The sequence below is a fragment of the Vanellus vanellus genome, assembly GCF_965231255.1.
Source record: "Vanellus vanellus genome assembly, chromosome: 17".
Lineage (NCBI taxonomy): Eukaryota > Metazoa > Chordata > Aves > Charadriiformes > Charadriidae > Vanellus > Vanellus vanellus.
This window is the reverse complement of record NC_138922.1, coordinates 5,061,852-5,076,181: the sequence shown is the minus strand read 5'-3', so window position 1 is coordinate 5,076,181 and position 14,330 is coordinate 5,061,852. Positions and strand designations below refer to the sequence as shown.

Here is a 14,330-nt window from a genome sequence, read left to right as displayed (position 1 = left end):
AGCGTGACACTGCAGAGACGTATCAGACCAGTAACAGAATGTTCTGGACTGTCAGTTAAATCTTTAAATTGCAGTGGTCCTGTAACAGAAGAAGGAGGTCATGAGTCAGCGCCCCAACAGTGTTTAAGAGTATTTCTAATTAAGATTGCTGTGTCTAATTAAGAAAGCTGGTAGAATAGTGGTAGGTGTCAGACAGTGCAGTTTTTTTGTAGAGGGAGCAGCTCCTGCTGGGTTCACAGAAGGAAGGAGGTAATCATTCCGAGCTTGTCTCCCATGGCTTCCACTTCCACTTCTCAGTCTTACCATGAGCTGTTCAGAATATGCCCAAGTGATGGGTTTGCCTGGTGCCACAGGTTCTGCGCTTGTGAGCCAGAGATGGCCATATGCCTTTGAGTTTGGTGTAGCTGAGCGTTTGATGTCTGTGCAGTCTCGTGTATTTAAACCAATTTTGAGAACTCTAATGTTTCTAAAATAGCATCTAATTATATAGCAATGGCTATTTTAAAACTTTGAAAACATATGCTTATTGGTTTGTGACAATAATTATCGGATAGACAATGTAACTCTTAACAGATTTTGTTAATAGCAGACATGCACATGAAATTCAGCTTTTGGTCAAACACAGTTAATTACAGGAGGCTCCACCAAAACCAAAATTATTCATATAAGTATAAAAAAGGGAGGAAAGTTGTGAAGGAACAGACATTCTGACTGCTGACTAAGGTCAGAGGAAAATTCTTATTCAATATTTTAATATAATTTTTTTCTTTGTTTAAAAAAGTTCTGGTTGTGCTTGGTTTTGAAAAATGTAAACAGTTCAGTTACTTCTAGCTTCATTCCCTTGTTGCCATCTGCCAGTATTTTTAAGGGAAACCTTCTGTACTGTTTTCAAAATACGATTTTGAAAAGTTAACTTTCTGTGACCCTGCATTTTCCTTTAACACTAAAGGCTTGTTCCAGTTAAAATATTCTCAAGGGCTTTGGCTTTAGAAAGAAGATGACCTAATTCTCTTTCGAGCCAGATAGAAGTGCAAGGGAGGCTCAAAGGATAGGGTACTTAAACTTGGGATTATACAGTGTGTGGTGAATTACATTTAATATTTAAAATGTGATACATAAATTGTAATTTATGTGTCTTATAATGACTTGCGTTTCAAACAATTCTATCAAAGCCTGTAGTGTTCTTTACTAAATATCCAGGGACTGATTTCAAACATTAATAGAAAATTTTAAGAAGTTTTCCTATTAAAACCATATGACAGAAGCAGATTGTTAATATCTTGGATAAAGGAAAAAGATTATTCAGATATGTGTTCTTGCAGTAAGCTGTGTGTGCTCTTGTGATCTCTCCTTTCTTCCTTCTCTCACTTAAAAAATATATACGCACATACACGCACGGACACAGAAGTTAGAAAGAAGATTGTCGTACGCTGCTAGATAATCTGAGTTCAAATGTCGATTTGTCTTTAAATAATCTTGGGGAATTAGTAGGAGAAAGGCTCTATTGTAATTCAGTGGTCAGTGGCTATTTTTCCATAGTTAAAATTGCTCTGCAGTATATTTAGCAAGAGGAGTTCTTTGGTTAGCTTTTTAAAGAGATTTTCTGAAACAAGCAGTGTGGGGTATCTCAGAAGCATTTTGGTGGCAGGGTGGTTGCTGAAAGAATTGTAACTCAAGCATTTGAAGTAATCTGGAAAACCAGAAGATGTCATTCCCTCTGGGATTTGGCATTCTGCAACATGGCCTGGGTTCAAAGGGCACTTTCTCTGTGTAAAAGAATCTTTTAATTATATATCTGGCCCACAATGATGCATATTTCTTATGGCTGCATAAAAAATCCTCTCAGTATATGGAGATCAGAACTATACAATGGTGTTCTTTCTCCAGCTCACAAACCCTGTAGTTTCAGCGGTCAGGATATAATTTTGGTATAATTTCATGATTGTTCAACTACACCACATTTAAAATTTTGTTAAGGCACAGAATGTCCTGTGATTCCTCTCCCCCCACAAAGAGTGAAAATGACGTTCTAAAATGTTACAGAAATATTAAGTAAAACATTAAAGGAGAAAGAAAAAAAAAAAAAGGCAACCTATTTGGAAATTAAAAGTTTTCTCCTAGGCTGGTATACTGGGATTCCAGCATAAGATGCCACAGGTCTGTGGCAATTGGAATAGCCAGTTCCAAATCGATGGGATGAATGCATATGCGTGTTAAAGCACCTGACAAAATAAAGCCCATCTATGGCGTATGGATGTTAATGTTATGTGTGTGCCAAGTACATGATGCAGTTTATGTTTTACTTTCCTCAAAATGGACTCATTGTATGCCAGTTATGTTTGTGACCGTATGTACTGTTTGGAGAAAATACTGGGCTTTGAACAGCTGTGTTAGCTCTTACGAATGAAGGTTTTGGGATGTTCGTAGATGATGTTCTAAAACATCTGGTTACTGTGATGAATTGTATGCAAATTAATCTATATTTGGGTTGAAGGAACAGGCCCCAAGTCCAGTTTTCTTGGTTGACAATTCTAGAGCAAAGTACATTTGAGAATAATTTCTGTCTTTTTTTTTTTTTTTTTTTTTTAAGAAAAAAACAGTGTGACTTATTTTATTCCTACTTATTGTAAAATATCAGACTTTAGTTACTGGCCTCCAAAGTTTTGATTTATTAAAAGGAGTGTTGCAAGTAAAACAAGGGAGACATGGTTTCACATGTGCTAAAATGTACATGATATGCATTTTTTTCTGAAGTTACTAGAAAAATAGGCTACTGCCACTCCAGTGCTGTAAATTTGTCGGGGTTAGAAATGATCCAAAACCAGTGTTACTTACTGAGCGTAACGTGGTTTCTTCTGCACGTGTTACAGGAATGTTCTGACTCTGTGAGTGGGTCTTTTTCTGTTGAAATGCTGCTATGAAAAGAGGAGCCTTTAGTAATTATCTGTACATCTGATTTTGTCTGGGCTTTCCCAGTAGTTACTCACTTGGCTTCCATTTGTGGTGCGTTAGGTGCAGATGACTGAGTTCTGTTAACATACCTGGGGCTTCGAGGAGACTGGTTAGATGGGACACTGACAGCCGTGTCGATCTGCTGAACATCTTCAGTACAGGCTCTTCCTTTCTCATCACACCCCACTGGCTTTTTTTTATCTGGTCTCTCCAAGATAGTACTGCACTGTAAGAATTAGAGTCCTTATGCACATTGGGCATCTTTATAGCTGATGGGTAGCTGAGGTTTTGAATGCGCTGTTACAAACTGGATGCCTAAGTTATTTTCTTTTGGCCATATCAGTCTCACTTGTTGCCTCGAGTATTGTACTTCAGATTTGCAACAAGATGACTAGAAAACAATTTCATGAAGGTTTCACACCTTATTTATAAGCCATGCTGTAATTGCCTTTTCCTGTTGCTGTAGCTACGCTTCCTCGTGCCTCTCCCCTGGTTCAGGAGGTAAAATCCTTAGGACATTAATTTTATCGTCAGGTGAACGGTCCCTTTGAACACTGTTCCCTTTATCCTGCATTGCCTATCACTGAAGCGTCTACTGTGGGCTTCAATGATGGGAGGGTCAAGCCTCGGCAAACCCCATTTTTACTGTGTTTTATAAGAACAAGGCTATTCTCAGGCCTCCTCTGAAATTCTTGTCTAAAGTTGTCCCTGTTCCAACCCATTAACCTCCTAATTTCCTTTCCCAGTCCTCATGCAACCCCAGGGAAAGGCAAATCACTAAATATCACGCACTTGATATAGTGTGAATTCTGTGTTCTGCATAGATGAGGAAGAGATTTGGAAATGCTCTTCTCTGCAAATACTCACGAGCAGTTAAGGTTATAGCTCAGATGTTGCCCTCATAGGTTATCTGGGAGAAAAGGAGTTTTCACCTGAGAAGGAAATATGAATTTAACCTCTTCATGTAATGCTACCTTGTTATGTTGGAGTGTATTCCAGTAAAGTTCGCATGGTCTACACTACCTATTTGGAAAATGCTCCATTTTTATATCTCCCACGCAGTTACGTGATGGCTTTTCCACACCTGTGTTTTTGTATTGTTTAATTACTTGCTAATGAAGTTTTTTCTGATTATCTTGCTACTCTGTCTTGGTTTTGTGCAGCTTTGGAACATCCAACGTGTAGCTATGCTTGCCCTTTTCTTTCATGCCTGTTCTTGCCTTTTCAATCATATGAATCTGCAGGAAAAGCATTGAGAAATTAAGCTTTCTTCAAAAAACCGTGTGAGATCTGCAAGGTAGTTTAAAACCAAAAGAAATAGGAGAGAAAATTACATGGTTAACCGTAAGCGTTTTAAGACCTTTCCTGACACTTGACTTGGATGTAACTTTTCTTCTGCTTATAATTAATCTCTGCTGGTGTAAGATATCAAGACAAAATATTCCTTCTTTATTTGTAATGGTCTTAAATGCACAGATTGTTTTAAAGGGTAGTGTACAATAATTAAGCAGGTTTTAAAATTTTCAGGAAATCTGTCTTCCTTACAATTGTCTATTGTGTAAAAGACCTTTCAGTGTAACGGTATAGTTTATACCCAGCATACAGGGAAACAAACCAGCGTTACTTTTGGCATATGACAGATCCACGCTCGGTTCAATTTAGCATTTCAGTTTAGTATAGCTGGCTTTTACAAGTGTTTAAACAATTTTTACTGAGATTTGACTATCATTTTGAAATGCAGAATAAGTAAATAATTTCTTTAAAGTGCTTGACCCTTTTAAAGAAATGTTTCTGCTTCTGTGTTGCCCAGTATGTTTCACTATAGAACAAATGGTTAGAATAGACTGTGCTACTTTCCATGTAGTATGGATTGCTGTGCCGTGTTGTTTATAAGTAGGTTAAAGCTTTTGAAAACTAGTTCAAAATTTTGATTCAAGGCTAAAATGTTTATTGTTATTCTGTGCTGATGCACCCATAAATGTTGCTGATACAAAAATTAAATTAGATAAAATGTTTAAATAGAGATTCCTCTCTTTTGCTTTCAGGAGGGCAATTGTGACACTTCTCATAGTGATTTTTTTTTTTTTCGTGATAAAAGGGTCAATCTTCTGAGGGAACTGATTACACCTTTGAATGAGCTGTCAAAATGCTCTGTATGAGCTTCAGAGAGAGAAGCTGCTCTAACTGAATGGGCTTACTTACTGCTTACAGCCCCCTCTTGACTCAGCAGAAAATTATTTAACACTTGCAACCAAAACTGAAAGAAGTTTGTACTTCAAAACTGATCTGCCCCAGCTACGCTTCCCACAGCCCCCATCATTATAACCCAGTATCTTATAGGGGGACACCCCCGAACTGTCACCCCCCTTTCCCTAAGCAACTTGACTGGGTCCCAGCAGGACTGGTAGTCCTTCACAGCAGAGTCAGGAAAATGCAGAAATCTGATTATAGAATCATAGAATGGTTTAGGTTGGAAGGGACCTTGAAGATCATCTAGTTCCAATCCCCGTGGCATGGGCAGGGACACCTCCCCCCAGCCCAGGTTGCTCCAAGCCCCGTCCAACCTGGCCTTCAACCCCTCCAGGGATGGGGCAGCCACAGCTTCTCGGGGCAACCTGGGCCGGAGGCTCACCACCCTCAGAGTGAAAAATTTCTTCCTGGTATCTAATCTAAATCTGCCCTCTTCCAGTTTGATGCCATTCCCCCTCGTCCTGTCACTACATGCCCTTGTACAAAGTCCATCCCCAGCCTTCTTGTAGGCACCCAGCAGATACTGGAAGGCTGTTCATCCTTGATGAGATATTTTCCTTTGAGGTAGTTTCTGTAACAAAAATTTCCAAATTTTTCTTCTCGTCCTCAAGGGAAGTCAATTAATATTTTAAAAGATGAGCCTGGAAACTACAATTCCTACCTCTCCCAGAAGTGAAGACTCAGCATTTGTAGGGATGTTTGCGTAGCCTCTTGCAGCCCTTGTCCTACTGCGCAAGGGTGTACCGGTACCTGCTTGGGGGTCTGGCTCCTGCGGGAAAGGGGGGGTCCCACAGAGCCCCTGCCATTGCTGCAGGGCCTGGATTCCCGGCGGGGCCTGAGCAGGGCCGGGAGGGGAGAAGCCAGCTTGGGCTGGGCTCCTGAGCGCAGCAGCTCCGGCACAGCAGGGACCATGGCTGGGCGAAGGCCGTGGCCTGGGACATTGAAGAGCTGGCCTGACCCAAACGGATGGCTTCCAGCTGAGCCTGGAACATACACACTAAACCTCCTTCTGCCGTCTTTCTAAACTGGCTGATTAACATAATGAAGTTAAACCAGGAGTCATTATTTCTGAGTTGTTTTTAATTCTTAACCCGAGTTTACTGTTGGTTTGTGTGGCCTGCACTGTGTGCCCGAGAGCTTGCCTGCATTTTTCAATTACATCAGCTTGTTTAATAAATATTACCTCTTGAACTTCTTGTGTACTCTTTAACTTTCAGAGCTATAACATTATTATTATTATTTGAAGTAAAGCAGGGTAATCATAGCGGTTTGGGGATGTTTTATTTTGAGAGAAAGAAAATAATGAACCTTTAATGTGGTCTTTTTTCCTATGATGGCAAAACTTTAAAAGGAAAAAACCAACCCCTTCCTTGAAAAGGGATTAATGAAAGTAAAATAGCCATCTTCCTGTCAAATATTGTTACTGAATTTTTACACCCAGCTGCTGATGGAAGTTCACAGTGCAGGTGTACACCGCAGGGAGTGAGGGATAAGCGTGATGCTGTGTAGTCCCTGGTTTTGTGTGGTGCAGCAGAGTTTGTTCCCTGCGCCTTCATTTGAGGTTCTTTCCATTGTAGCTCAGATACTCTGCCCAGAGCCTTTTTGACTACATGAAGAAAATCCAGAATGATTACAGTGCTATGGAGAGGTTTTGCGAGACGTTGCTAAAGGTCTTTGAGGACAACCTGCGGAATGACCGGTAATGTTCTTCTTTCACTTTTTTATCTTTAATGGCAGGATTGTTTGAAGTCAGATGTATGGCGCATCTTTTTTAATATGCCTAGATGAAGTATGTAAATGTGCTTTAATACAGCTGTTGGGTAAAGCAGTACCTTTGGTAAAATGTATAACAAAGGAGAGACTGTAGAGTACTTTGCATTTACTGTAGATTAATATAAGGCATAATGTGATAAGCACCAGTTTTTATATAATGCAATATTGGGGAATGTGTATTGCTGCACACTTTTCATTGTAGTCCAGTCTGCATTTTGTTTTTTCACAGATACTTGAGGTATAATTTTCTTTTGAAGATTTTTCTTTAGAGGTGACTCATTCTGCATAATGTGATTAATGTCTCTAAACCTCATTTATCAAACATGTGCAAAATATAAAATACTCCCTAGAGGGGAAAAAACCCACAACTATTAATAGAATTTTCAATTTTATTTTATTTTTATTTTGTTTCTTGTCTGAGCTGTTGAAATGACCGTAGTTATTCCAGCTGACGTGTTGTGTGTTGGTTCATTTGTTAATTCCGTGTAGTGAGAGGGTGGTGTAACTTCTGATGCATTTTGTGGAATACATTGTTTAGATACTAAAAAATAAATTAATATTTTCTACTACTGTTAATTGTGTTGTCAGGACCCTGCAAGTTTAAACCAGGCGTGTTGTTAATTAGGTGTTTTCCTTTTGGCTGTAACGGAATGTTCCCCTCTCAGCCAACCAGGATGATTTAGCCAACACACAGAAGTTACCGAGCAACCCTCCTCTGTGTAAATTAGAGTTCTAATTTAAATATGTGTAGGTAGATAGGAAGTTTATTTCTTTCCTTCTAATTAAAAATAGTGTATATATCTATGCCAAGAAGTGTATTTAGATTGTTAAATTATTTTCTTTCATCAGGGTGTCTGTACCTCTCCTGACAATGCTGGACCAAATGCTGGCAAACGGCTGTTTTGATATATTCACCATGCAAGAGGAGTAAGTTATTGAAAGTCTTTTTTATTTATTTTCCACCGTGCATCAGGCCTCTCAAATCTGACACCAACTGCTGCCGAGTGTTGCTCTAGATGTGAGTGCATAGGACTGTTGAGTGTGTGTGTATATGGATAGAACATTTTGATTTCCTTTTCCTGAATTGGGGCAGCTGTGACAGATTATGGACCATACAGCCTTGAGAAGGTCTTGCTGAAGTCTTTGACTCTCATATCAGTGTAGAAGTTGACTATTGGTTCATTGTTTAACAACCAGTTTATTAATCAAATCCAATTTGCCCGTTTCACCTGGAAGACTTGGGCCACTATCAGATCCATTTAGCTTCTTTCCTTTACCAGCTCACTAAATGGATGCTTTTTGATGTACGTTCTTCAGTGTGCTGTGAGCCTTTAGCAATGGCAGTGTCCTGCTGGGATGCTGCAAAATAATGTGCCTACAAGCTATCGTTTCCAAAATCCCACTGCTTTTGTTAATGCGAGTATCTCCAAAGAAGTTAATAAAGATTTTAATAAGAAGAACAAAAAAGGCATGTCCCAGCTTTGCCATCCTGAGTTCAGTCTTCTGGAAAGTATTTAGTTCGGGACTGGATAAACATGAGTAACATATTCCAATGTGAAATCCTGCTTTTTTGCAGATGTTTCAGAAGAGAATTATTTTAATTTTAGTAATATTAAAATATATTCCATAAACTCTCACGGGCAGCATCTTGGCACATCTGCAGATTTTTGCAGCACTGTACAATGTGAATCTTACGAGCATGATACTGGATTTGGAATCTGATGATTTAAGAATTGCTCACAGCATATAAATTTGAAAAGCTTTTATCACTCTAAAAGTTTTAATTGAGTCTACTCTTGTTTTCAGGTGTGTATTTAGATAATCTCTCTTAAATCAAATTTGGCAGTCCCTTTTTGAATGGGAATTTAAAATGAGTCAGATACTCGCAGATGGAATGAATATTACTTGTTTGGTTTGGTAATCATGCCAGTGATCTGGAGCTTCCACATAGGCTCCAGTCTTCCCTGCTGGGGAGGTTATGGGTGGAAATCCCAGGTAAAGTCTGTCTCTCCCACATCATAGGAGAATTCAGTTCCTGCATGAGACAGTTTTTTGGTAATATAGGTACCTTATGGTTGAGAGGTAATGATGAACGAGTTACTGTGTGTACTTGACAGAGAGCCGAGTGAGCCTGCCGTGCTGGGTTCTGCTGTGCTCGAGGAGCCTGTGTGCAGAGCAGCTGGACGTGGTAGATGAGTGAGCCCAAAATTACATTTAGTGCAATGTTTGCATTTTCTTACTTTGGGACATGTTGTTTAGGTCTAGTTAGGGATGGATAAACACTGATCCTGGCTCCGAAGCCTGCCTGCCCACGCTGTTGGATGGCACCTACTCCTTTTGGCATAGACAAATATGGAGAAGTTGGGCTTTGGGTCTCATTTCCTGAGTGGGGCCATTTACCCCTTTTCCAAAGAGCCATGCTGTAATAATGTAGAAATACAATGCAGAAAACTGAGACGCACTGCTTGGGGCCATGAAGAGGCCGTGTGTGACTGTAGTTTCAGATACACTTACATAAAGTGTGCTTGTAGTAAGACAGAGGAGATGCACGATTGTTTTTAGAAAACAGCCTTACTGCTGGTGAGCAACTATCCTGTTGCTTCGGTCCTGCAGTGCACTTCTTGCTTGTCATGTAGCAAGTGAAAAACTTTCCAGAGAAGCTGGGAATGAAACATTAGCATTCCTTGGGGTGTTTGGCTCCCATTTCATCTCCTTCCCTCATTTTTTCCCACACTGAACTGAGTGGAGTTTTATGGGTTGTAGGATGTGCAGCATCACAGGGTTATGTCTACACCAGCCTCTTAGTAGTCCACTGTCACAGTAGAAAAAAGTGTTTGCAAATGCATTTTGAAGTTTCAAATGGATATTGTGCACTATCCTGAACCTTTTTTTTTTTTTCTAATAAAACATTAGTAGTCCAGAGCAGGTAATATCCTACACTGCTTAATTTAGACAGGATTCATAGCTGTTGGCTGAATTAGTTTGACACTCTTTAGGAGCTCAGTGCTCCTGTTAAAGCAAATTGCCACATGGTGTCACTCCTGCCCCGCAGAGGTGTAACCCGCTGTGCATTCTCCTGCCTCTTCACACCATATAGCTCATAAAGGTTAGAACACGCAGCTTGACGTTTCTGGCGTAGTTCTGTGGATGAATTTCAGCATTTGCGAAGCTCTCTGTAAGGCTGGTCTTGGGATCTCTGTGCAGGAGGGCAAGTGGACCACAGGGTGTTTCTCCTCCATTATCAGATTGTGAATGCCGGTGTTTAACGTGAGATTCATTTGTCACATGTGGGTCATTTCTCTGCCGGGGCCCTGCTTGAACCTACCAGCAGGGAAGTGAAGTGTAGGGTGAATACCTGTCCGGTGAGGTTGGAAATGAATCAACTTTAGTATCACCGGGGTCATCAAAAGGCTATCAGAAGCAGCTTTTCTTTGTTGTGCTTGGCGTAGTATGAAAAGAAAAGTCCTGCCTGCCATTTTTCAGGCTGTTATCCCTACTTGTCTTAAGCTGGCATAAACCTGCATGTCCAGCAGGAGAGTTTCCCCCTCCCTTGAACTGGCCGGAATGGTTTGTATCACTGCATGGTAAGTGGCGTTAGAGAACTGTTCCAGATTAAAAATACCCTTCCTCCAGTAAAATCGAGCTTGCAGTAGTTTCTTGATCTGTTCTGCTGTGTGCTCACAAATTGTGCCAAAATAGGGAGGGAAGTGGGGGAGAACCATTTATTTTGGCAGCAGTGCAGGTGTACACGGGCCTAAAGCATTAGTGAAACTGGAGCATCGTTCACCTGCCGTTCACCCCAGCCCTGTGATCCCTCCCACCCCACGCAGGGCAGTAGTTTTCAGTCAAAATGGAATTTCTTCTCTGTGGTAGCACAACCCGAAACCTCGTGATTTCATCTCAGCGTACATTGTGAATTTGCGGAGCCATATTCATAATAATGTAGGGAGTGTTAATTGATTAGAGACACTGCTGGAGGCAAAGGGCAACATGCTTGAAACAGAGCTGTCATAAATAAAGCAGAGCATATTGGGCTTTTTTAAACCCACCAGTGGCTACTCTTAAAAGGTAGTGGTAACTGTCAGCTCCCTGCTGGTAGTGGGACAAGGGAAAGGGAGAATAAACAAGAGTGAACTGAAGCCACTCGCAGAACTGGCACTGGAGCATTGTTTACTGGTTATGGCTCCAGTAGCTGCAGGAGTCATTCTGCTGGTCTGGTGAGTGAATGATCACCGGAGATGCTCAGGCTGCCAAGAGCCCACATATATTGCTAGTTCCTTAGAAGGTGCGGTAGGATTAGTCTAATACTCAGTACCATGTGAACAGAACAGCCTTTGAATGAAAATTCAGGATCTAATGCTTTCTGGAGTAATAAGTAAAAGTGGCGTTTCTCTTTCTTATGTGTATATATTTTACATATTCAGCAGAAGCATTCATGCATTGTGTATGTATAATATAGTTCTGGTGGTCTTACAGCGTTTTAAGACGGTATGTGTCCCCACTGATCTCAGACTAATGATTTCTTTGTATGACATGCTCCTGTGGATTTTTTTTTCAAAGCGATTATACTGCTATTGCTTAATAAACCATAAAGTAAAGAGCATGGCAATGGGTGTCCTCTGGTTTCATGGCCACCCCAGGTGATGTCAGTTGAACTGCTGACACTCAGTTCACCTTTAGGAGGAAAAAGCACGCACCTTTTTGCAGTACCACGTGCGCCCAATTTACATAATGTAAAGACTTTAGACTGATCCCTTTTCCCCAGACGCCAACTCTGTTTCTGCTGGCACTGTGCCCACACAGGAGAAGGAATTTTCTCAATTTCCTTTAAAGAGGCCAAGCTATTTGAGTCATTTGAGATCACACATAGGTTAGGTTTAGTTATTACAAATGTGAAATTGGCAAATGACAGAAAGGAAAGTGCGTCTGTTTTAAACACAAAATGCTACACATAAGGTTATGTGTATTAAATTTATTCCAGATGCTCTTGTTCCAATTGGTCTCTTTGTTGCTACACTTCTCAGCGATGTCCATGTTGTTCAACCAATTTAAATGTCACCTAATTCACTACATTGCTGTTGTTCCGTGCTGAAAGCCAGGCGGGCATTGCAGGTATTGTAATTAGTTGTCTACACAACATGTTTGTGTAATCTGGGGTGGGAGGAGAAGAAATTTCACCAAGATAAGAAAAACATACCTCCTCTTAAGAGTAAGAGAGCAGATACGCTCTTCCCTCACCTACCCAGACAAGTCAATGCCCATAACCACACACAGGGACTGATGGATGCAGATGTCTGTCGTTCTCCTGCCGTGTCTCTTCCGTGTATGCTTGCTGTGCCTGTCATACTCCTTCAGATGGAACCGGGGCTGAAGTGACTGCTGGCAGTGGGTGGCAAGGAACTTGCTCTTTCAGCGTCTGATGGAGGTATTTTAAATCAGCTTGCTCCGGACTCTGGTCCTGGAAGCCACTATCAGCTCTGCAAATGTCTTATGAAGGCTCAATATCAACACTGAAAACCTGGCAATTTTATTGACTCTTTTAGTGTGGTTTTCTGGACAATATTGAGACAGCTGTAGGCAGCATTCTTTAGCTTAGTGCTTCCATGGTTTGTTTTTCAGTATTTTTAACCAGGTCAATATTTGCCAGTATATGCCAGTATTTTGTTAAGAATTTTTTTAAAGTAATTAAAAAACACTAACTCTTGTCTGGAAAACTATATATAACAAGGTGCATTAACTTAACAAAATATCTTGTCACGCCTATAAACCTCTAGTTTTAAATGTTCTGTTTTTCAACAGATTACACTACACAGCTTTTTTGAGTAGTTTTCATCCACGGCTTTGACTCAGGGTAGCAGAAAATAAAAGTTAGGATTTTTGCTTTCTGTTTTACATACACAATACAGTGAGGTTTCCAAATTACACAGTCTAGAAGTAATTGTGCTTGCTAGACAAATATGAAATAGTTTCTTTTGCATCTATGGCACTTCAGCTTTGAGTGTACCAAGTAAAAGATTAAATAATTTGTACTGAAATAAAAACAATATTCCCTCTTTATTTCTCTTTAATAGACCCTTGGAATATACTAACAATACTTGTGTTTGTATGAGTGTCTGGGAAAGGGCTGTGAGAATCACGTTTCCCTTTCCCATACTTTGTGGAAAAAGAGTTTGCTAAATGTATTTAAAGATGGCTTCATGGCTCGTACACTTAACCGAACTGTAAGCCCTGTGTTTAATTACGTTGTCTGGAATCACTAAAGGAATTTGGGCTGTGAAATGGTGGAGTATTTAAGAACAACATTCATCCTCTTTTCTGTAAAGTTTGGTTGAAGACGGTAGGGAATGAACAAGGCACCACCATGATAAATAGATGAAAATATTTTTATTTGGCTATAGGATATTTTAATTCCTGACATACTATTTTTGATTGTACCATGCTTTGTTATAAACCCAAGTCGTGGCGAGCCAGTTATCATACATATACTGAATCATTTGGATAAATGTAGTTCGTGCCTCAGCATACAGGTAGTAGCAATGTAAACAATTAATATTATTCTCTTTCCTTCCCTGTTAAGAAAAAAAAAAAAAAAGGCCCAGTAACATGGTGGCCAAACTCACCTGTGGCTTTCCCAAAGGTGCACCTAAAGCAGGGTGTGCTGTTGCGGAAGCAGCGTGCACTGCTCTGTGCTGTGCCTGTCTTCTCCTTTGAAAGTTAATTTGGCATCTTTATCGTCATACTTGTGTTTGTTTGAAATTCTACTGAAATCTATTGCTCATCTTTTTTTTTTTTTTCTTTCTCATTTTCAGCCATCCCTTTTCAGTGAAGTTATTTACCCTTTGTAAAGAAGAGATCAAAAGATCCAAAGACATCCGGAAGCTTCGCTCCAGCATAGGAGTGTGAGTTGATGAAATAATCTTTTCTCTGCCTATAAAAAGTGAAGAAAATCGAAGTGCAGTACATACTAGATGTAACAGCTAGGTCTATTTCATGTGGAGAATGCACACAAAGACACATAGTATAAGGCTGTGAGAGATTCATTTACTTTTGGGTGGTTGGGGTGAAAATATATGAAGGATCTGATAAAATATTTCTACTTGTAAAATGTCGATATTCTTAAAGATGCAGTGAATCATTTCCTTTTTGCTTGTAGAGAGCTTGACTCAGTGCCAATGCAAAATATATATAATTGATTAGATCTTATATGTGCACTAGCAAGAGCTGAAAACACCTGCAAAATTATTGTCTGGCTTTAGGGTAAAATCCCTCAGCTCAGACAGCAGAGAAGGCAAAACAAAAGCGCAGCAGTCAGGAAAAGTCAGTACGGGGTGGGGAGAGGAGGGGAAAAAAAGACA

General features: G+C 40.1%; 1 protein-coding gene across 1 annotated transcript in view; it reads left to right on the top strand.

The window, feature by feature from the left end:
- TBCD (tubulin folding cofactor D) overlaps nt 1-14,330 on the top strand; it is a 134,236-nt gene that overhangs the window by 111,392 nt on the left and 8,514 nt on the right. Inside the window, exons 34-36 of the mRNA XM_082492341.1 lie at nt 6,780-6,901; nt 7,825-7,902; nt 13,785-13,874. Of these exons, the coding sequence (XP_082348467.1) occupies nt 6,780-6,901; nt 7,825-7,902; nt 13,785-13,874 (290 nt within the window). The remainder of the gene's footprint in view (nt 1-6,779; nt 6,902-7,824; nt 7,903-13,784; nt 13,875-14,330) is intronic.